We start from the raw sequence: 24,026 nt of genomic DNA, 5'->3' as shown, positions 1-24,026 counted from the left end.
GGGGGATTGGGCATTTTCGTGATTTCCTCTGGCCGATGAACAGGGAAAAATATTGAGTAAAATATGTAAAAGGGCAAGTCGGGTCAAAACAAAAATGTAAAAAGTGAAAACCGTATATGGCCAAAAAAATAAAGTAAAAACCACGTATAATCAGCACCGTCCACTTTGACCGAAAAGAAAATCAGCACCGTTCACATCTAAAATACATCACAATTTCCTTTGCTTTTTTTTGTTTTATAAAAGATTAAAAGGGATACAAAGAGAAATCAAAACCGCCAACAAAAGGGTGCAAAAGAAATAAAGTAGGGGGATGAAATCATCTCCATTATTCTTAGGAAGGTACCATTAAGCATGCTTTTGATATATATGATATTAATATCAATACTACATTTCTCATCTTTAAGAGTTAGTTTGATTTTTAATTTAGTTTTATTTAACTTTTAATTTAATTTTAAATATAAGACACCAATTTATTTTAGCTATCATATTTATCTATTTTTTTAAAATAATCTTTTTAATAATTGTACATATTAAAAGTTCTATGAAATAATAATTCTACCTAATACACATGATTAGTAAGGGTATTTTAGAAAAGACAATAAATATTTGATATAAATAATTAACTTAATAAATTTTTTAATCTACTCAAATTAGTCAACTAACTCTTATATTAAGGATCGGAAATAGTAATATTTTTACTGAATTTTGTTATGTGTAGTTTAAAAATTTGTGGAGTTTCACAATACAAAGATAATCCCATATTACAGACCTCATGCTTCTATAGTTTTGAGGCGTGTGGCGTGTTGTATAAAATTTAGAATGAATTACATAATTTTTTTTTTTACCAGCAGAATGAATTACATAATTTATTAATTGCAGATTTAAATCAGAAAAATATTTTCATCTAGGTCCTATGCCATAACGACTAGGGGTGTTCATGGGCAGGGCTGGGCAGGGTATGCCTCTTGCTCGACACCCAGCCCGAAAAATGAGCGGGCTGCATTTTGCGGCTTGTTGCCCTGCCCAGCTCACAGAAGCCCTAACCATTTTCAAGTTGGGCAATAACGGGTTGAGCAAGGCAGGCTTCCAAGCTCAAATATTGATACCTTGGTGAAAATTTTTTTAGTTAAAGTAAGGATATCTTATAACAACTATAAAGAAATAAATACTTGAATAAACAATAAATTCAACAAATCAATAACTTTGATTTGTCTTAAATTGATATATTTTTTAATATAACACTAAAGTAAGCTTGTTTTTGCATCTTTGCAAGACAACCAACAATGAAACAAACTAAAAGATACTAAATCATATTAGAAAAAAATTAAAAAGATACTAAGAAAGAAGAATTACGCATACCACTAAATGTATCTATGGCAAATGGAAGAGTGGAGAATAATATATATTATTATATATATTATATATCATTATAAGTATTTCTAGCAACAAAAAAAAGAATTATAAATATATACGTCACGGGTAAGGCCAAATGGGCAGGGCAGCATACTGTGCTCGCAACCCAGCCCTGCCCATAATATGTCCAGCCCAAAAATACTCATTTTTCTTTGGGCTATTTTTTTTCCGGGCTAGGCAGGACCATTTTCTCACGGGCATACCGGGCTAGCAGGCTTGATGAACTCTCCTAGTAGCAACCCCCAAAAAAGAATGAAATCGAAGCACATACTTGTATACATAAAAGAAAAGAATAAAGGAGCCAATTTTAAGTTACCAAATTTTTGAGGAAGTTCGCATTTATGAAGCATAAATTTCGGGGAGTTAACTTCTTTTATATGCTCGTATGTAATTTTTTTTTTACCTTTAAACTCATATGTAATTGATTGATCGTTTCAATTTTTATTTTTCATAAATTTAAAATAACTTTAAAAAAGATAATGTTACTCTAAAATTAAAGAAAAAATAATATTTTAATTCGTGGTTTTAAAATAAAATGTAAATCCATAATAAATACAGGAAATAAATCTTTCTTAGTCTTGGCCAAAATCACTGAATGCAAACTCTACAAATGCACAAGATTTATTATAGTTTATAGAAAACAGACTCATTATGGTTTGAGTAATGGGAAAAAAACATAAACCTGCGATCTATATATATACTCATGAAATTGAAGGTCAAAATAATTCATCTAATCGATTTTTAAAAAAAAGAAAAATAATTAGATTAAGTTACTTATATTCATTGTGTTAAATTCTCCAATCACACGTAACTATGTATTTTAATTTTTTCACATGAGTTTATAATTAAACGCTATTAAATACTACTTCCGGTTTTCAAAACGAAGTCTCATAATTAAGACTGAAGGTAATATTAAATATATGACCATATGTGATTAAAAAACTTGATATAATAAATTAAAAAAAAAAACTTAACCTAAATACGTTCGTTGATAGCATCACACTACTTATAAACTATGAGTACGAATTAAGTGTTGAAGAACACAAGGCCCCACCATACCCCATTCATATATCATCGATATATGCTTTCTTCTCTTCCAACATTCATCTAGACGTTTCTCTGACTTTCAGATACTCACAATCAAATAGGAACCTTCTTAGCACAATTTTTTTTTTGCAAATTCTTGGTTAGCTATTTTTGTTAAAGGGTAAATTTACCCATAAAGCTTTCTAGTAAAAAATAATCTATCCATGAAATATTTTTGCATCCGCACCCAATACCATAAATTTTTCTTAGATATAAAAGTACATATAAAAATTTCAAAGTGATGCAAAATTGTCATAATCATTAAGTTAACTAATATTAACAATTTAGCAAACATATTAAGGTTAAGGTGCATTCGGCACCTGAAATATTTTTCTAAAGTATATCTAGCATTTCAAAATATTTTTTATGTACATCCCACACCATAAAATATTTTTTTGCCTTTGATGCTAGATGCTAGGGCTGAGCAACGGGCAAGATTGGCTAGTCCAAAGGTTAACCTATAACCTACCCATTTATGAATAAATAAACATGAGCTAGCCCATAAGTTGTGGCAGCCCATTTAAGCTCGTATTAAATGGGTTACAGGGCAGCCCGTTTAGTTTTTTTTTTTGTTGCAGTTTTTTCAGTATAGCTACTTTGTATGCAACTTTGTGAAACCGTCAATAAATTTTTTATAACAAAAGGCAGACCAAATATAAAATAACATCACATAATATCAATCATATTCAATCACACAACCTTATATATAGTCATTTAATGAAGGAAAAAATATTTTAAAAAATTGAAACTTAAACGGGTGAGTATGGACAGCCTAATACCTTGCCCATAGCTTGTCCCGTTTAATGGGTTATCCCGCCAATTTATAATCTTTTATTTAGGTTAATTGGACAGGTTTAAACGGGTAAAAATTTATTAAGTCACAAGAGGGCTAACGGATAATAGGTTTCTTGCTCACCCTTACTAAGTGCACCAAAAAAAGTATTTTGAGGTGCTGAATGCACTAAAAAATATTTCACGATGCTGAACGCACCTAAAAAAATATTTTAGGATAATAGACACATCATAAAATAATACTTGAAAAATATTTAGGGGCGGTGGATGTACCTTAAACCAACATATTAATCAAGAACTTTGTGCAAAAATACGCATAAGGTTTCCAGACTCATGGGGTATTAAATCAATTAACACCGACAGTTTGGCAAACAATTCTTGCATGTGATGTATAACGTTTTCGCTCTCAACAATCTCATCCGTCACCGTAGGGTCTTTGGCATGGTGCAATGGCCACACAACCCACCCTTTTCTTTGGCTTATTTTCCATCAATGACTGTTATGAAATAACTTGGACGCATCGATTTTCTTGACTAATTTATAAAAATAGTGCTTCTAATCCATAACTCATAAGCTTTGAGGTAAAAAAAAAACCACCAACGTTGAAGAAACCAAAAAAAATGGTGACAGATGAGATAGTTAGGAGGGAAACAACTTTGGCATGGTGGAGGTGCAGTGGCAAACAAGCCGTTGGGAGCTAAAATACTACCTCCGGTCCTAATTATAAGACCCAATTGATTTATTTGAGGAGATTAAAAAAATAAGTTAAGTAAGTTATTTGTAATAAATAAGTGTTGTCATTCCTAAAATATCCTTACTAATTAAGTATATTGGCTAGAACTATTATTATTAGAAGGATTATCTTGGAAAAAAATACATAAATATGAGAGACAAAATGGATTGGGGTCTTATAATTAGGACCAAACAAAAAGTTAAACGGGGTCTTATAATAAGAACCGGAGGTAATACTATACAACGCGTATTTTTTTGTAAGATATATTTTTTAAAAAAAAATTCTTGGTTAGCTATTTTCGTTAAGGGGTAAATTTACCCATAAAACTTTCAAGTAAAAAATATCTATCCATGAAATATTTTTACATGTGCACCTAATACCATAATTTTTTCTTAGATATAAAAGTACATATAAAAATTTCAAAGTGATGCAAAAATATCATAATTATTAAGTTAACTAATATTAACAATTTAGCAAACATATTAAGGCTAAGGTGCATTCAGCATCTAAAGTATTTTTTAAAGTGCATTTAGCGCCTCAAAATATTTTTTATGTACATCCCGCATCCTAATTTTTTTTTTTTTTTTGCTTTGATGCCAAATGATAGGACTGAGCAACGAGCAAGATGAGCTAGCCTGAAGGTTAGTCCATAACCTACCCATTTATGAATAAATGGGTATGGGCTAGCCCATGATTCATAGCAGCCCATTTAAGCTCATATTAAATGAGTTACAAGGCAGCTTGTTGGGGTTGACTAAGTTACAGGGTAACTTGTTTATTTTATTTTATTTATTTTATTTTTACAGTTTTTTTAGCATAGTTACCTTATATACAACTTTGTGAAGCTGTCAATAAATTTTGCATATCAAATGCCAAACTTAGTATGAAATAACATCACATAATATCAACCATATTCAATCATACAACCTTACACATAGTCATTTAATGGAAAAAAATTTAAAAAAAACTTAAACAGGCAGATATGGGCAGCCCACTACCTTGCCCATAGCCCATTCCATTTAGTGGGCTACCCCGCTGATTTATAGTCTTTTATTTGGACTAATTGGGAGGGTTAAACAGGCTAAAATTTATTGAGCCACGGGCGGACTAGCAGGTAATGGGTCTCTTGCTCACCTTATTAGATGCACCCAAAAAATTTTTTGGGTGCTGGACACATAGAAAAAAAAACACTTTGAGATGCTGAATGCACTAAAAAATATTTCACGGTGTTGGATGCACCAGAAAAATATTTCAGGATACTATATACATCACAAAATAATACTCAAAGAAAATATTTAGGGGTGGTGGATGTATCTTAAGCCAACATATTAATCAAGAACTTTGCGCAAAAATACACACGAGGTTTTGATACTCATGGGTACCAAATCAATTAACATCGACTGTTTGGCAAACAATTCTTGCATGTGATGTATAACGTTTTCGCTCTCAACAATCTCATCCGTCACCGCAGGGTCTTCGGCATGATGCAATGGCTACCCAACCCACCCTTTTCTTTGGCTTATTTTCCATCAATGACTATTACGAAATAACTTGGGTGCATTGATTTTCATGACTAATTTATAAAAATAGGGCTTCTAATCCATAACTCATAAGCTTTGAGGTAAAAAAACCACCAACGTTGAAGAAACCAAAGAAAATGGTGATAGATGAGATAGTTAGGGGGGAAACAGCTTTGGCATGGTGGAGGTGCAGTGGCAAACAAGCCGTTGGGAGCTAAAATACCACACAACGCATATGAGAGCTGTTTTCTTTTTTTTGGGCCAAAAAAGTCAATTTTATTAATCACTCAAAAATATTACAAACACCAATAGCCCACAGGCCGACAAGAAAAAAGACACAAGCCTAGAATACAACCTAAGCAACAAGGAAAGACAAGGAAAACAAAAACAAAGGAAAGCAAACGCTACAAATTAACCTATACCAGTATCTTCAACAGGCGTGTACCCCAAGTTCTCTATGTCCCTCTTCATTGCTAAATTCAGAGAGGTTGGTGGTTCACAGAACCATCCTTCTGGTACCAATCCTCTCAACACCTCAGCTGCTAAGCAATCCGCAGCACTATTACCTCCCCTGGCAACCAAAGAAATCTTCACATTCCTCCCCGCCTCAGACTTCAAAAACTGAATACAATTCTGTACTATATCCACACACTGCCATTCACAACCTCTTGTGTCTCCCTTATCAACTATATTAAAAAGGTCTTGGCAGTCAGTCTCCACAATCATCACCCCTCCCCACCAGAGTTCCTTATCTTCCAAAACCTCCAGTATTGCTAAACTTTCTGCCATAAAGGCTGAATTGGCTTCCACCTTTTTCCCTATCCCTCCAATAAATCTTCCTTGCCAGTCCCTTCCCACAATTCCAATTGCAGCCTTTCTGTTTTTGTAGCAAAAGGAGGCTTCTACATTAATCTTCACTGCTCCAAAATCAGGTTTCTGCCAAGTCAGGAGACGAGTTGTCTTCTGCATATGAGAGCTGTTTGAAAAGAAAAGCAATAAGAGAAAAAACAATGCCTGAGCACTAATGTCAACGAAGACAAGCCTTTGCAAGAGATTAAGAATGTGAGAGGAACCGTGATTGGGAGGTGCATGTCGCTTGGTGTCAGAAGGAAGCTAACATGGGCCCGGACAAATTGGCTAAGGAAGCTCTAAGCATAGCGCATGGAGGGGTTTGTTTTTCTCAAGCCCCAGAGTTTTCATTCTTGAGTTGCTTCAATGGGACTTTCTGATGTCCAAGCCTACAAGGATATCCGAGCTATAATGTAGAGCCTTTTCCAATTAAAAAAAAAAAAAAGAAGAGAAAAAACGATGCTTCCATGGTTTGATATGCCGGAAGGGATTAGGGATATTATTGCGTACGATATCAATAAGTTATAAGTAGCCTTGGTAGACTACGTTCTATTTTAAAGGTGAATGTTATTTTAGCCTTTTCACTTCAAGTACTTCGTACTTTGCAATTATTTCCTCCTCTTTTATCATGCTAGGAAGGACAAGTACTAATTATCAAATATTACAAATGAAATTGAACCTATAATCTTTCACTTACAAGAAAGCATTCGTGCCATTAAATTATAAAGCCATTGGCATCATGACAAAGAACATCCCTTAAAACGTCTAATTTCTAATTTCATGCATTCAGATATATATATTTTTTCCATATCTATTTTTATTTTATTAAATATGCGGGAAGTCAAGTTTGACTGCCTTTATTTCTTTGTTTTTTTTTTTTGGGTTGGAAAGTTGACAGCTTGCTGCGGGCTCAAACCCACGAGGAGCGTTAATATAGAGCCCTTTACATACTAACTAGGCGCGGTTTGAACTTGTGATCTTTTTTTTGGTACAATTGAACTTGTGATATGATTACCTTCATTTTTGTGCTTTCTCTTTTCACATGCTTGTATTTAGTTGCCCAAAAAAAAAAGAAGAAGAAGCTTAAAACAGTTTTAAATTGATCTAAAACCTCATACATTTGTTTTATAAAGTGTAAAAAGTATGGGTCAAGGTACGTCCAACACCTCGAACTATTTACCCAGATGCGTCCAGTGGCTTAAAGTAATTTTGGGTGCATCTAGTATCCTAAACTAATTAAAATGGTGCGTCCATATCCCAGGCTAACAGAAATGTTATGTTTAACCGTTACTTTCCTGACTCAGCTTAAAGTTGATCTCAGATATTCTAAATGGTCGATATGTGGACATTTGATATGTATTGTTCTTATTCAAAATTGAATTTATTTCCTTCCTCTTCTTCTAAATAAATTGACCTTTGAGTAAGAATAATACACGTACACATCAGGTGCCTGTGTGTCTACCATGTAGAATATCTGGGGTCAACATTAAGTTGAGTCAGGAAAGCAACAGTTAAACATAATATTTTTATTAGCCTGGGATATCGACGCATCATTTTAATTAGTTTAGGACACTGAATGCACCCAAAATTACTTTAGGCCACTGGACGCACCTAGGTAAATAGTTTAGGGTGCTGGGCGTACTTTAACCCCAAAAAGTATTTCAGAAAATATGCCAAATATACGTTTCACATTGATCTTGTAAAGCACAAAATTAATTAAAATAAGTTATCTTAAACATGCACAAAAAGACTTGCTGCTTATCATAGTTACCACATGAGATTGTGTATTTCGTGCAATTCATCTAGTTAATATTCTGTTTATTTTTTGTTAAAATGGCATTGTGGAGAGCTATAGATCGAAGAACCCTCAACCATTCTCTCTGCGATAGCATGTAATCCTTTTGACCCCTGCATTGCCCCTACATTTAACCTGTTATTATGAGCTGTTCTAGGCAAGAAAACTTTCCCACTCACACAAGGTAAACACCACTTTCTTCAAACCCCTGGTTCAAATCTTGCCTTTTTCTTACTTGAGTCTCATGTAGACTTTTGCCACAGTCCTATATCCCACAGAAGCTTCTTTCTTCTGTCCCAAGGTGCCCACAACAAATTCAAAATCCAACTTATAGAGAAAAGGAAACCAGCCTCTCTGGAGTCTCTGGTTCTCTGGTGTCCTTCTTCCTTCAGTTATTTTTCCAATAAATTTTTTGTCTTGATTCTTTCTTCCCCTCTACCGAACACCAAAACCCTAGATTTTCTCCATCTAATCGTCACTCCCTCTCACCCCCAGCTTTCTATCTCATCCCCTTCTCTCCTTCTGTTTTCATACCCCATTACCTCTGACCTGATTTTTTCATTTGCTTTTCTGGTTTTCTGTTACTTGAATCTCTATGGGGCTTCTTCTGCAATCGGCACCTTTTGCTTTCCGACTATGAGTGGGTATGAGACATTTCATTATTGTTTGGGACTTAATTCAAATGGGTTCAGTTTTCTTTGGATATTCTGTCTTGCCTAGAATGATCTGAGAAACATCAATAGTTTGACTCTGCATTTGCTGCAGCAACAATGTCGGATGACATGCTTGTGCATTTCTCTTCCAACTCCTCTAACCAATCGGATCAATCCTTGCCTACCAAGATTGCAAAGCTTGAAGCTCGAATGGTAGGCAAGGCTTCGTCCGCAGTTGCCACCACTCTGTCGCCTGCCCAGCAGTCAACCTGGTCTACTGTTCCTTCAGCTGCGAAATTTGGGGGACCTGCCGAGGATTTGGTTGGACCCTCCACTTCGAGTGATTCCGATGATGATGTAAGCCTACCTTAATCCAATTCCATACAATGGATTTGGAAATTCATGCTTTTCGGTTGGGATGTTTGCATTGTAGTCTATGATGCGTGGTTGGTGTTATATAATGAAGTTAGCTTTATTGGTTGCTAGAGAAAGTAATCATTTTAAAACTCCGTGTTTGATTCCTTTTTGGAGCACTCTCCCGTTAAGATTCTGATGGACCTGTGGGGGATTGCATCTGAGATTTCTTTGAGAGGGAAAAGGTCGGACGATGTCCAAGGTAACTAGCTACCTCTAATGACGGAAAAAAGAGGGTGTGGTATGATATCAACAGATATGAGCAACAGATACCTGCAAAAACGCTATAATGCCTATGCATTAGGCTTTCTGGGATTGACATTCTGGGTCATATGAATGAAGAGTATTTTTTTTCCCCTCCTTACTTGCCTGTGCTGCTAAATAATGGGGAAGTGGCCTCTTGCTTTACTTATTATGTAACATTGTACAGTGCTGTGAGCTTTTCCAGTTCTCATTTTTATCATGACTGTGGCATTTGAAAAAGTTATTGGTACTTTTTGGACAGTATCTTGATAAGTCATTACATGTAAATTCTTCCCAGCTTTCCTAGATTGTGTTAGACGAATTGTGTTGGTAAAATTGTCTTGCTTAATATTCTATTTCAGAATGGCGGGGAATTCCTCATACAAGCCAACACACAGAAGCGCCAAAAACTCCAAGAAGATGACCACTCAAAGATTTTTGAACATGTCGAGGTTAGTTTTTATCTGATGATTCAAAATGCTTTAGCTATGAGGAATAGCTGTTAGCTGCATCTCTCATAAACGTATTGCAACTCACAGGGTATTTTTCTTTCTTTTTGGCCAACTACTCAATTTTACTCTATTTACATCCACTGTTACTTGTATGATGGGGGCTTTGATTATTTATTAGATATACTCTTTACCTCTGAAATGGCTTTTTGACCTTTTCTGACCAAGAAATTTGCATATCAGGTAGTTACTGATGGAAGGCAAACTAGCTTGGATGTTGTGGAGGCAAAAGCTAGTGCAGATACGAATAGGAAAAAAAATGGTCGTGGAAGAGGGAGCTCTGGTTCTGGTAGGGGACGTGGTTCCCGAGTTACTGATCAGAACAGAACACATATATCTCCTCCAGCAGTTTTGGCCTCCAATGGTCAGCTGGACAATGCATGCCGAGTACATCCCTTGCTCTGAAACAAATTTTTTCCCCTAAAAAATCTTTCCTAATAGTATTGTTTATCCTGCAATATGCTTTCATCTATATAACTTGAACAAGCATAACTGCTTGCATTGTAGGAATTGGCATCTCTACATGTTCATTTGTTTGGTCTGAGTTGAAATTTCTATAGTTTTGGACCGGGGGTCTCTCTATATATATGTGTATTGTGTATCTTGGAGATGAAAGGAAATTCATTTTCTTTGATATTGGGTGCCAATTCTTTGCTCGGTCGTATTATTCCCTTAGAACTTGACTCAGTGCAATGTCTAAAAATCATTTTGAATGTGGGATTTAAAAGTGGTCATAAAGCAAGTATGAGAAGTTGCTTTTTAATCATTTGTTTCGAGCAGGATTAATCTGACTGGAAATGAGGTCAGGTTGTTGGTAATGCTATCGTAAACTGATAGCATTTCTTGATCTAGGCTCAGAAGAGGTCCTGGTCCAAGTATTCAGAATGTTGAAAATGGGATCCCATGAGCCTGCCTTATTTTTGTGTCTCGTTCGCGGTTCCGTCTCTGCATTGTTTCCGAATAATATATACTACTATTCTGGTCCTTAATGTAAGACCTACTTAATTAATTTGAGTAGATTAAGGATTTGAGTTAAATTAGTTAACATAATATGTTTTTATTAAAACACTCTAATCATCTTCTTTAATTTCTTTCCTCCTTCTTCTACTTGATTATTATTGAGGGAATATCAATAGGGTTAATTTGGGAAAAGATTGATAAATATGTGAAATAGGTTTTACATATAGGACCAACATCAACTCTCAAATTAAGGAGCGGAAAAGTACATAACAAATTTCATCATTTTAATTTAACAGATAGATAACAAAATATTGGTTCATTGTTTGTATGTGGGCAAAATAAGAACTTTATGGAGATATAACCTGATTCCTTTGCAAATCACTTGTCACTCTTCCAGTGAATTCTACTGGTATATCTATACAAAAATCTGAAGTAGGGGATTGTTTACGCTTAGTAAGTCTAGTTCTGTTTTTGTCCCTTTGTTTTACCCTCTTTGATGACAATGGTTTTGACATATGAGGTGCTTCATTTAGTATTATCGTCTCATAAATTTTGGGAGGCATGTCACTGAAGCAATTCATTAACAGAATGGTTTTTGTTGCTGTTCTGCATGCTAGGCTGACTGTTTTCTGTAACTCATGTTTATTGTAGGAGGGAAGACTGAAAGATCAGATTCGCAACGACAATTGCACTTCATTAGAGGTGTGATTTCTGCTAAAATTTTTAGTTACCATCTGTAAATTTTCTGATAAGAAAAGGATACATATCTTTATGTACAAAGTTATATTTACTTGTCACAAAAAAAAAAGGGGTAATATTTACATACAAAGTAATAGATCCTGGCTAGGCCTATTTTGTCTGTCCTCGTTGCCATGTCCTTAAAATTTTTATATTTTAGTTTTATGCTTTGCTATTGTTTTAGGACAACTAAGTACAGTTTTGTAATATATTTTTTTTGTAAGTTTTTTTTGAATAAAAGAGTAAATATGAGTACATATAAATTTGACACTTCATCATGGACCTTTTTTATGAATAATTTTATAAGTCATCCCACATATTATGTTATTATTGGAAAACCTGACGGAAAACACCTTGATATCTTCAGCTTAAGTTTTATCGGAAATGCTATAACCTGGAAGATTTCGGATTTTAATTTTTTTTCTCCCTTTTCTTCATCGTTATCTTAAATTAGGAGGAGAATGCATCTTTACGTGCAAAAGTTGTTGCATTGGAGGAGGATCTGAGGAAATCAAAACAAGAGATGTCTGATTACCAGAATCTTTGTCGCCAGTTAGAAAAGGTACGTGAATGAGTGGCCTTAGATAATGAAATACATTGAAATATATGGTTAGGTGAAAAATATTTGAAAATTAATGAATTTTTGTTCCTTGAATTTGATGCGGTGATTTTCTGTTGCTATGTTGCTTAATTCTGGCTTGTACAGGAACTAAAGGATCTGAAAGATCACGAACAGCAAATGAAGCCTAAGGTATGAATTGTGGGACCATCATAGTTTTTTATTGCAATTATTGTAGTTTGATTTAAAATAGTCCATGGATCTATCAAATTTATTGTGTTTTAGTGGGAGCATATGCAAACATAACTATCCTAATTGAATAAAAGCACACCATAAATATCCTAATGTTCAACACTACTGTGGCCAAAACAAAATTCCAGTCATCAGATGATGATTAACATGGATACTTGGTAGATTTTGAGCACACGGTTGTAAGGATAATTCCATTAGCCTTGAAATGTTGAAAGCTTAAACTTTTGAATGAAAATATTCCATTAGTCATTAATAGCATAAAGCAATGGAAAAGGACTCTCAGTTTGTTGTTGGTTACAGTTGGAATGGATTAAAAAGAAAAATTTACTGTTGCCCACCACTCTGCAACCCACCCAGCATAAAACGAAGTTGGTGGATGTCAGTTGCACTAAGTTAATTAAACTAGCCTTTTTACTTTTGTTCCTTTATTTTGCAGAGGACAAAAATAATATCTGATTTGCTGATATCAGTCTCAAAGTCCGAGAGGCAAGAAGCAAGGTTGAAAGTACGACAAGACTCATTGAGGCTGGGAAATGTTGGTGTAATCAGGTAAAGGTGGATCATTGAAAGACTAAAAAGATTTTGATCATCGTCTCAGTTATTGTTTTTCTTAAAATGTTTGATTTGAAATGTAGAGCTGGAACTGTCATATCGGAGACTTGGGAAGATGGGCAAGCATTGAAGGATCTTAATGCCCAGCTTGTATGTCTATTTTTTTCACCTCAATCTCTCGCTCCTATCTTTTCACTATTGCGATTATATTTCCTAGTTTCAGTGTGTCATGATGTTATCATTTATTGATATGGTTTATATTAGAAATGTGTTTGATATTATGAGGAGAGAAGGTGCAGACGGTTCCATTTCTCATTTGTTATTGGCACGTCTTAACCTTAATAAGTACAGCTATGTCATATTTAAATGAGTGCGACCTGTTTACAAACAGGAACTTTGGTTTTCTACTCAATAGATCACTTGTGGGCACCATCTTATGCATTCTGTGAGGTGCCTTTCAACCATTTCAGAAATATATATATAATATTCCTTACAAATGAATATAACATCTTAGAGGGAAAAATGGGGTTCATCCTATTGATATTTACACCAAGGTTGAGGATCGCATGTCTGTATCAGCATGGGAACTATGGTAAAATTTCCAATCAATACGTGGACAACTTCTATGTTGCTGAGGCTCTAAATGAACTAGATGGAAGATGAATATATTTTTGCATGCTAGTTATCGTGGAGGGGAAGAAAAAAATGAATAAGGAGTACTTGGGCTTGGAAAAACGGATTGATGCTTGTCACATGCTGGGAAATTGTACATCTCAGTCAGCTATCGAGTGTATTACTTGATATTTTCTTGGTATCGCCAGGGTTAATAATTGATGTTACCTGGAATATTAAATATGTTAGATGTTTGCACAATAAATATCACCCACAGACGAGGCCAAGAAAATGAAAATTATTAGATGGCTAGTAGCCGGAACTTACAACACATCTACAATGTCCTTTAATCTTGCCAAAGGACAAAACCAACTTGTAGACATTCTAGAGGTTACTTGCTTGAGAAATCTTTATTTTCTTCATCAAACAGTTCTGATTGTGGAATCTGAAGATCATATAAGCCAAAAAATCATGTCAAATGATAGGCATTCTTATCCCACAGCTCTTCCTTGATGCCAGCCACCTGGAAATGAAGGAGAAGATAACCAACTCTCATCACATGTTTACATATGATGACAACACCGGCTAATGACCATAAAGTTCCTCCTTTGTTTCTTAAGGAAGTGTCTCAGTTCTCCTAAACCATGTCAATTTTGAACATTTTTACCAAGGATGCTGTTTCTTTTTCCCATGGTAGTTTGAAGTGGGAATGGGGAAGGGGAACATCCCAATTTGAATTAGTTATTAGGGAGTTAAGGTTATCTTTATCTAGAATCGTCAGGTATGTAAAATTGCTTAATACAATGCTATATTTGAAAAGTTATCCTTAGCGTTCTGACTTCTGAGGATTTACTACGAAAGCCACCAAAATGATAGGATGAGTGGCTCTTGATTGTTTTATGATGCAACTATTACTCCTCTGTTGAGTTTAGCTGTGAAATGTGATAATGTGTTCTCTGGTTTCATTTATATATGAACAGGATCCTATATCTTTCTTTGATAATCTTGACCATATGTTGTAAATCTCCGGAAGCTCATGCATTTTTTGTTGCTGTTGCATTTGTGGCTGAATTCACTTATAATGGTAATATTTCTAAATCTGATTCTTTATTTGTTCCCCAGAAACAACTGATAGAAACGAAAGAGGCTATTGAGCGGCAGCGCAAGTCATTGAAGAAAAAACAATCTGGTAATATTGATCAATTGAAATTTTGGATATCTTATTTCCATGCTGTTTCCTTTTTAGTTCTAGCATTTATATCCCTAAAATGTTAGTGTTGAATGAGCCAGCATTGCGATTGCCCTTGGGCACGTGTTATTCCTTTTTTTCTTGTTCCCATAACTTGTTTCTGGTCTTAGTTTATGCTTTCAGTAAGGTCATTCACATATTTTTATAAATCTGGACATTTATTGCCGTGTGTGTGTGTGTGTGTTTTGGGGACAATTTTCCTAGTTTATTTTTACTTCTGACTTCCTTGATTAATTGAAGCTGACCTTGATGGCCATCTGCTCCTATAGATGGCCATTTGGAACTTAGAAATATATGTTTCAAGCTATTTGATGCTAGCTTATCATGTGATACTTGTTTGCTCACTTTGTTCGTTTTTCTGATTTATAATTGCAAGTATTGGCCTTATGTTTCTGAATTGTGATGATTATGTTATATGATGAAGATAAAGGCGAGGGAACAGATGCAGATACTGGATTACAAGAAGACGATGTCGTCATTCAGGATGAAATCTATAAGTCTCGACTAGCTAGCATTAAACGTGTATGTTACTACTGCTTTTCTGATTGTTTTCTTCTCTCTAACATTTCTAATAGCCTAAATATTTTCAGGAAGAAGAAGTTATTATGCGGGAGAGGGATCGCTATGAACTAGAAAAGGGAAGACTAATACGTGAGATGAAACGCATACGAGATGAGGATGGCTCACGATTCAACAACTTTCAGATTCTGAACCATCGATATGCCCTGTTAAATCTTCTTGGAAAGGGTGGATTCAGCGAGGTTTACAAGGTCAGGAGTATTATCAATTAAAATAATATATATCGCATATGCTGGAAGTTAATGTTGAATTTAGTTGAGCTATGTTATTTGCTTTGTTTTAACTAAGGATTATATGTTTTTTTTATGTTTTTTTTTGGATAATGTTCCTATATGCTTGGAATTAGCTAAATTGTTTTGATTTAATCTGGATAGAGTTATCCTGCTTGGATTAAGACAAATTAACTTACTTTTGAGAATTATGTCTAATAGTTAGAGTTGGAGTTAGCCTGGCCTTTTATCGTCTATATGTCTAACACTGCTACATTCTAATGATAAAAAATATTGTAAAAAATTTTGTATTACTAACAAAAATAAATAACATTTAAGAATCAATATATATCAATGTATTTAATATATTAATTTAAAATGAATAAACATTAACATATAAATTATTTATTAATTTATTGTTATTCAAACTACTAGATTAACACATTAATTCAAAATAAATACAGTTATACTCCCCTGAGCGAATTGAACGGGGGTGGTTCCTGGCCAGGTTAAGAAGACCCCACAGGCTACAGACTTCTGGAAAAATATATATATATATTTTTTAAAAAAAAGTCCTAAGATGCTCTGAGCTGGCTCCTTATCTATGGTACTGCCTCCTAGGAACTTTTATGTATATGTTGATGAAATGCCGCTTCCATGTGATAACACAAGTGCAGAGAAAAATGAAAATTTGATTTTCTACTACATCATTTAATTCCATGAAGGTTTCTAGCTAGTAAAGCAAAAATCTAGACCACTCCTCTGTCTGCATTGGCAGCTTTAAATTTATACCTTTTTGCAGCGACTTAAAGTGAGAAATTTCCAGCAGGCTTTTGACTTGGTGGAGCATAGATATGTTGCATGTAAGCTTCATGGTTTAAATGCTCAATGGAGTGAAGAGAAGAAGCAGAGTTATATTCGGCATGCAATTCGGGAGTATAATATCCACAAGACCTTGGTACATCATCATATTGTTCGTTTGTGGGACATCTTTGAAATAGATCACAATACATTCTGCACCGTTTTAGAGTACTGTAGTGGTATATACACTTAACCATTGTGCATTATTTTATTTATTTTGAGGACAAGCCACGCCATATGTATCACTTCTGACCTGCTAAGTTTCATAATATATTGCTTTTCTTGACTCAGGGAAGGATCTTGATGCTGTCCTTAAGGCAACACCTATATTGCCTGAGAGAGAGGCGAGGGTAATTCTAGTTCAGGTTTTTCAAGGCCTTGTTTACTTGAATAAAAGAACGCAGAAGATTATTCATTATGATTTGAAGCCTGGAAATGTTTTGTTTGATGAGCTTGGCATTGCCAAAGTGACTGATTTTGGTCTCAGCAAAATAGTTGAGGATGATGTGGGATCCCAGGGTATGGAACTAACATCTCAGGGGGCTGGAACTTACTGGTAAGTGATGCAGATCATTGTTATTGGTATACAAATTATGGTTACATACTCCTGTGTGCATAACTCTTGTCATCCACATTATATGAGTTGTATCAATTTTAGCAATTTGCTTGGTTAGTGGAACTTCTAACCAGCGAGGCACTTAATTTGTAAGAATCGAGCTTTAGGGGTATGTTTTTGTTACCCGAAGTTTGAGATCTGTTGGATAAGCATCGAAGTTGTTGAGAACATTCCTGGACAACCGGTTCTAAGCTGTATTCTGGTATCAGAAGGGGAGAAAAGGACATAAACATTCTGGCGAACATCTTCTAGTTAATGCCTTGGGTTGTGCTGGCAATACTGACCTGTTTGGACAAGCTTAGATGGTTCCAACATTGTCTTGCACAAAATTTATAGTTTGATGAGCTAGATCTCCGTGACATGTCTGCTCATTCCCCACATATATAATATAATTATATATGCATGCATACATATACATGTTCCCACCCACACACAAATGCGCAAACTGGATGAAAGTATTGTCGTAATACTTGTGATGAAGTATACTTTGGGGAGGAAACCGGTTGATAATTTATTCAGCTACGTTAATCATGAAAAGAACTTTGAACTTATTGTTCTGTCTTGATGCAAAGATAGGCAGAGGATCACTTTTCTTTTTTATTTATTCAAATTTGCAGGTATTTGCCCCCAGAATGCTTTGAGCTCAGCAAGACACCTCTTATATCATCGAAGGTCAATGCCTAGAAGCTGTAGCCTCACAAAGCCCCCACCCCTAGTCCCCTAAAAAAATTTTCATGCATCCTCTTTGACATTTCTTTTTTGAAAAACAGGTTGATGTCTGGTCTGCGGGTGTTTTGTTCTATCAAATGCTCTTTGGAAGGCGTCCATTTGGCCATGACCAAAGTCAAGAGCGTATACTACGCGAAGATACAATTATTAAGGCTCGCAAGGTTGAATTCCCTTCTAGACCTACGGTTTCTAATGAGGCGAAGGTGAGTTTCTCCCTGTTTACTACCCACTACCTTTCTGGTAGTTCGTTGGTCATTACCACCGTTCATTTATTTAATCTTAATGATGGGAAGACTATCGTTGCTTGTACGCGGTTATTTTCATTTTACTTTTTGGTATTGGAACAAGGGCCCTCTCTGCCTCTCATGCTTGAGGGTGTAACTGCAGTTCAACATGGGGGGTATCCTTGCGATCCGCTTGATATTGAGAAGGAGAAAGGACTTCCTTTTGTTTTTCGTTTTTTGCAATATCTATTATGCTTTTATAATTATTATACATTTTTTAAAAAAGGGGACCAGCGTTATTTTTTCATTCTCTTATTTTGTCATTTTTTAGCCCCCGTGTTGTGTGCCAGGTGAGTCTGTAGCGTGGCTGCCTTTTACAGAGAAAATATCCTTCCTTCTTTGCACAGCCAGAAATAATTATGCTTATTCTTATGGCATTTCATTTTACATTCAGGTTCCTAGTTTTAGGCATAGAACAATAGTGATTCAGCATCTGGTAACAGTGTTAAATTCAGGTCCATTCTTCTGTAACCAAAACTGACAACGGTGTATATTGTCTCTACAATTTTGTCAGGATTTTATACGGCGATGTTTGACATATAACCAGGCCGAGAGACCAGATGTATTGACCATTGCTCAAGATCCATATCTTACCTACTCAAAGAAGTAAAATGATGTTAATAGGCACAGTTAATTTCCCCAGAGTCCACACAAAAAGGATCGGAGGAACTATCAAGTCATCTTCTAACTGAAGTTACTTGTTTACATGTCAGATTTTGTATAGGTTGTAAAGGTTTTTGGAATATCAACAATTATGGCACAGAGGATGTTTCACCATATCGAAGGAAGTTGTGTTTTTCAAACGTTTGGCATTGTCATCAGGATTTTCTTGGGGGGAAGATCTCCTGCAATCACAAATTAGCTGTGTAAAATGCAATCAGAGAGAGAGAGAGAGAGTAGATGAGTGTTGAAAGGGAAAGTTAGCCCTCTATATATAGTTTTGCTTTTTGTGTTATTCTCTGAATATTTGATTGCAGATTTGCAGCAGATCTAATTGGATATTTTTCAGGCGAGGGAGTGAGTTGACTTGATCTCCAAGGTCAGGTTGTTTTTTGTATAGGTCTTGGCAAGTGAGAATGTTGGTATTTTATTTAGTTTTCTGTCTCTAACAATTTTAGTTTATTAATCTCTTGTAACTTTCTGTCCAGTTTGTTCTTAAAAAAAATGTTAGAATTAATTTAGATCTTGAAAACAAATAAATATAAAAACTAGAATGTAAATATTGTGAGTGTTAAAACCATATGCTAGCCAATCAGGTCATCCTTGTGTTATTTTATTATCGGCAAACCAAATCGTGATATTAAGCTGCTCGCTCAGTTATTTCCCCCTTCATATTAATTTCAAATAAAATAGAATTAAAAGACATTTTTACCTCTTATTAATTTCCCGAGTTCCGATGCATTTTTGGATTCCGGTATGCCTGGCATTTATCTTCCAATAAAAATCAACAAGAGGGGGGGGGGGGGGAAAAGTGGAAAGTCGCACTAAAATCCCAAACAGAGAATACAATAGAAAAGTTCCATCAGAGTTGCAAATTAATTAGAAGTTCCGAAGGACCTGTGCAAGAGATTCCATAAATATTGTGGAAGTTGTTAATATAGTTAGTCTAGTTGTTAACAACAACAACAAGTAGTTTTATCTTACTAAGTAGAGTCGGCTGCATGAATCATACTATGTCATTGTATTTTGTTAACAATTCAGTCTTTAGATATGTTGTTGATCAGGAGGTCTCCTTCAATAATCTCGTTGAGCGTTCTTCTTGGTCTTTCTCTATCCCTTTTTATGAGACTCCATATTATCTGGTCTACCCTTCTTATTGGGACCTCCAATGGCCTTCTTTGCACATGTTCAAACTATCTTAAGCGATTTTTAACCATTTTCTCTTGGATAGGTGTCACATCGATTCTTGCTATAATATTTTCATTTATAATATTATCTTTTCTTGTATGACCACACATCTATCTCAACATTCTCATTTCTACTATCCCAACTTTGTGCTCTTGTTTTCCCTTTATCACCCAACATTTACTACCGTACAACAGAGCTGGTCCTATAGCAGTCTGATAAAATTTTTCCTTAAGTTTCTCAGGTACCTTCTTATCGCAAATAACTCCGGTAGCTTTCTTCCATTTTAACCAGCCAGCTTGTATTCTATGAGAAACGTCTCCATCAATTTTCCCATCTTTATGTATAATGGATCATAGGTATTTAAACTTTGATACTTGATGAATGATTTGTTCCCCCATCTTCACCTCCAAATCACCATTATCTTGCCTCTTCTCAAAATTACAATGCATATATTTTGTTTTGTTCCTACGCAAGCGAAAATCTTTCAACTCCAAAATCCTTCTCCATAACTCCAGTCTAGAGTTAATTTGTTCTTTTGATTCCGCCATGAGAACCATGTCATCCTCGCAGAGCATGGACTTGGGGATTCTTTCTTAAATAAGTTTAATTAGAATGTCCAAAACAATATTAAACAAGTAAGGACTCAAAGGAGATCCCTGATGTAGGCCAATCGTAATAGGAAAGTTCTTTGTCTCACCTCCAAACGTTCTTACACTAGCAATTACCCCCTCATACACATCTTGTATGACTTTGATATAAGTAACCCGTACACTTTTCTTTTCCAAAACCTTCCACAGTACGTTTCTTGGCATACAATCTTAAACTTTTTTCAGGTCAATAAAAACCATATGTAAATCCCTTCTCTTACTTATGTATATTTCCATTAACCTTTTTAGTAAATCGATTGCTTCAGTTGTTAATAATAACAATCAAATATAAATTGTATATGTAATATCAAACCAGAATCGACAAAGAATAACCATCCTGCTTGACCTGAACAATGTTTGTTTTTAATAACTTTTTTATAAAACTACTTCCTGGCCTTTTTGAGATCTCCCAGTGCAAAAAAAATTAGAAAAATTAATTCATTTAATTTTTAACTCAGTTTTAATTCAGTCCTTAATTATAAATTGGTAGAAGAGAAATGGCCGTGTTGGTCATTAGCATTGTACTTTCTCATTCCCTCCATTTTCATTTAGTTATTGTGATCCAATTAGGTTATACTTTACATATCTAAATACGTAACTATATATTCTTCCGGTCCTAAATATAAGACCTTTATATATTATATAAAAGTTTTATATTTAAGACTGGAGGAGTATATATGAGTGTGTGTGTTAAGATTTGATTACCCCCAAGCTCCTCTATTTTGAGTCTCGTTTTTCCTTAGATTGGATTCGGACTGTGCCTTGGCTGCTGGAAATCCGCTTCCTTCTATTCTATTTAATAATGTTGAACGGTGGCTGAAGATACCTTTCTTCTCTGGTTTCCCAAAAAAAAATTTCTAGTTTCAGACGTCAATGTTCTTTGGTCATTTGTGCTTGTGTGATTCCTACCTTTTTGTTGTTTTTGCTTCTCTCAAAAGAGGTAGAACAAACTAGAAGCAAAGCAAACAAGAACAAATAATGATAAAAAACAAAAAAACCCAACCTAATCACTTTGTCCTAAAAAACTTGAGTAGCTTTGTCCCAAAAGTTTACATGGCCTAAGTATCAACAAGTAAGCTGGCTTAATTATCCAGCCAAAAAAAAAAAAACACAAAAGAGTTCAGTCACTTGAAAAGGATGGGCTCCGTTGCTCCAGCACCGCTAGCATCCTCGTTCTCTAGCCGCGCGAAAGCAATCACACTGTCAACCCCAAATGCAAATGCCGGTTTAGTGCTTGTTTAGAATAGCAGTAGGATTTTTAAAAGCAACATTTCAATTATGATTTATGGAATATGAAATAAACATATGAAAGGAATTTTATTTTCATTTATATGAACGCGCTTATAATTACTTAATATAAATAGTTTATATGTAAAAGTGCCTATAATCACTTAATATAAGCAGCCTATTGTGTCATCAAAAGTTCAATATCTTGATCATTGCGGCCAACTTCATTCATCTTGCAGATTCCACTGCTTGTATTTGTTATAACAATGGTGCTTTTAGAGTTGACAATTATCTAGTTATTTGGAGTTGCTTAATACTCCTCCGGTCCTTATTATAAGACCCAATTTGACTTTTTATTTGGTCCTAATTATAAGACCCAATCCATTTTCTCTCTTTATTTATGTATTTTTTTTCCAAGATAATCCTTCTAATAATGATAGTTTTAGCTAATATACTTAATTAGCAAGGATATTTTAGGAATAACAACACTTATTTATTATAAATAACCAACTTAACTTACTTCCTTAATCTCCTCAAATAAGTCAATTGGGTCTTATAATTAGGACCGGAGGAGTATGAACTTATAAACACATTCACGTAAGTTGATATGAAACTCCTTATACTCCTCCGATCTTTAATATAGGACCTAATTCTTGAGTTGGTTTTGGTCTTAAATATAAGACTCATTTTTCATATTTATCAGTTTTCTTTAAATTACCCTTATGGATACTCCTTCAACTATAATCAAGTATAAGAGGGAGATGGAGTATTAAGAAAGATGATTATTGTGTTTTAGGAAAAATATGTCACTTTTCTTATAATTAACTAACTTACCTAACTTTCTTAATCTAATCAAATTAATTAAATAAGTCTTATATTAAGGACTGTATGAGTATATTTATCTTGTATTCCGTAAATTTAAAAGTAGCATGCTTTGTATACCGGGGCCAGCCTTCTCAAAATGATCAAAGAAGACAACTAGACACAACCCGCACCCGGTGGCCAAACTTAAGAGATACACCTAAGTTTATCACTGGAGTAACTATCCACAAAATCATTCATATCGAGTTTGAAGATTGCTTCCTTGGGGACATTGCGGTGGGCCGAGAGCACTTTGCAGCCGCATTCTCACCGTAGAAAATGAAACTGGCATAATTGCCATCTTTGATGAGGGACAAATCCGACATTTTCTATTACAATGTCTTATCTCATTTCATCTTTCTTTCTTCTTTTTAAAGTCTCCAACCAAACAAATTCTTCAGCTTAATCTTTTTCTTTTGTAGTTTGTACCAAACATAAATTGTTGTACTGTACCTGAAATTTATAATAGGTTTTATATTTTATATTGGTACTTGTTCAAAAGAAAAATTAGGAATCTGATGTTTTCTCTTAATTAATTGGTAGTTGAAATAACTTTTATTATTCATAATTTATTCATAATTTATTTTACTGTAAGATTTAATGAAAAATATATAATTTTGTATAAAGTAAGAAATGTCACATTTCATTACTTAAAAAAATGAAAATTCATAAATAAAAATTTACTGACAAGTTGTACCGCAACAATAAGTCCAAATTTAATTTGTTGCTGCAGATTATTAAAATGATGTTTGGTTCAATTTATTTGAAGTAATATCGCACGGTAGAAAAGATATATGTGGCCAATGAATTTTGCAGCCTAATAAAAAATTATGAGTTGAGCCCTGTTTTTAACATCAATTGTTAATGTCTGCGTTTCTAATTCAACATACACACATGCACAAGGGGCTCGTTTGAAGCTGCTTGTGTTAAATACTTGTAAACATGTTTTTGTTAATCAACTTTATATGTTTATTTCATATTTCATAAATTACGATTTTAAAAATAAAAGTCTTTCAAATCTTATAGCCGTTCCAACTAGTGATTCACGGCAATGACCAGTAATTAAAAATTAACGAGACATGCCCTGGTTTCAAAGAAGCAGTTTAACTGTCAAGAGTCCAATCCCCCAACTATTTTATCCAGGAATGCGAATCTTCTGAAATTATGCGATCCAAAGAGGGATGAAGAAGATTTTTAAACGTAAAATTTATAGACCTCGAGGGCCTCGCGCTCAAT

The 24,026-nt window shown here is 34.6% G+C and overlaps 1 protein-coding gene across 3 annotated transcripts; it reads left to right on the top strand.

The window, feature by feature from the left end:
• The first annotated feature begins 1,100 nt into the window (after window positions 1-1,100).
• Window positions 1,101-19,266, top strand: LOC114717121 (serine/threonine-protein kinase TOUSLED). 3 transcript variants are annotated; one of them, XM_028902209.1, is made up of 18 exons: window positions 1,101-1,110; window positions 8,523-8,832; window positions 8,954-9,198; window positions 9,861-9,950; window positions 10,191-10,394; window positions 11,619-11,669; window positions 12,160-12,267; window positions 12,412-12,456; window positions 12,953-13,065; window positions 13,152-13,218; window positions 14,803-14,869; window positions 15,354-15,451; window positions 15,520-15,699; window positions 16,520-16,757; window positions 16,870-17,134; window positions 17,812-17,866; window positions 17,965-18,126; window positions 18,722-19,266. In XM_028902209.1, exons 3-18 carry the CDS (start codon window positions 8,959-8,961, stop codon window positions 18,815-18,817), a joined length of 2,079 nt encoding a protein of 692 aa, XP_028758042.1. In that variant the 5' UTR covers window positions 1,101-1,110; window positions 8,523-8,832; window positions 8,954-8,958; the 3' UTR covers window positions 18,818-19,266. The 3 variants fall into 3 exon arrangements, with proteins under 3 accessions (XP_028758042.1, XP_028758043.1, XP_028758044.1); XM_028902210.1 differs by lacking the exon at window positions 1,101-1,110 and having other exon boundaries at window positions 8,372-8,832; window positions 16,544-16,757; XM_028902211.1 differs by lacking the exon at window positions 1,101-1,110 and having other exon boundaries at window positions 8,373-8,832; window positions 16,547-16,757.
• Window positions 19,267-24,026: the final 4,760 nt, after the last annotated feature.

The sequence above is a fragment of the Neltuma alba genome, unplaced genomic scaffold (genome assembly GCF_004799145.2).
Source record: "Neltuma alba isolate B1F8T4 unplaced genomic scaffold, ASM479914v2 tig00011709_pilon, whole genome shotgun sequence".
Lineage (NCBI taxonomy): Eukaryota > Viridiplantae > Streptophyta > Magnoliopsida > Fabales > Fabaceae > Neltuma > Neltuma alba.
Note: the sequence above shows the minus strand (reverse complement) of the source record. Positions and strands in the feature narration are given on the sequence as shown.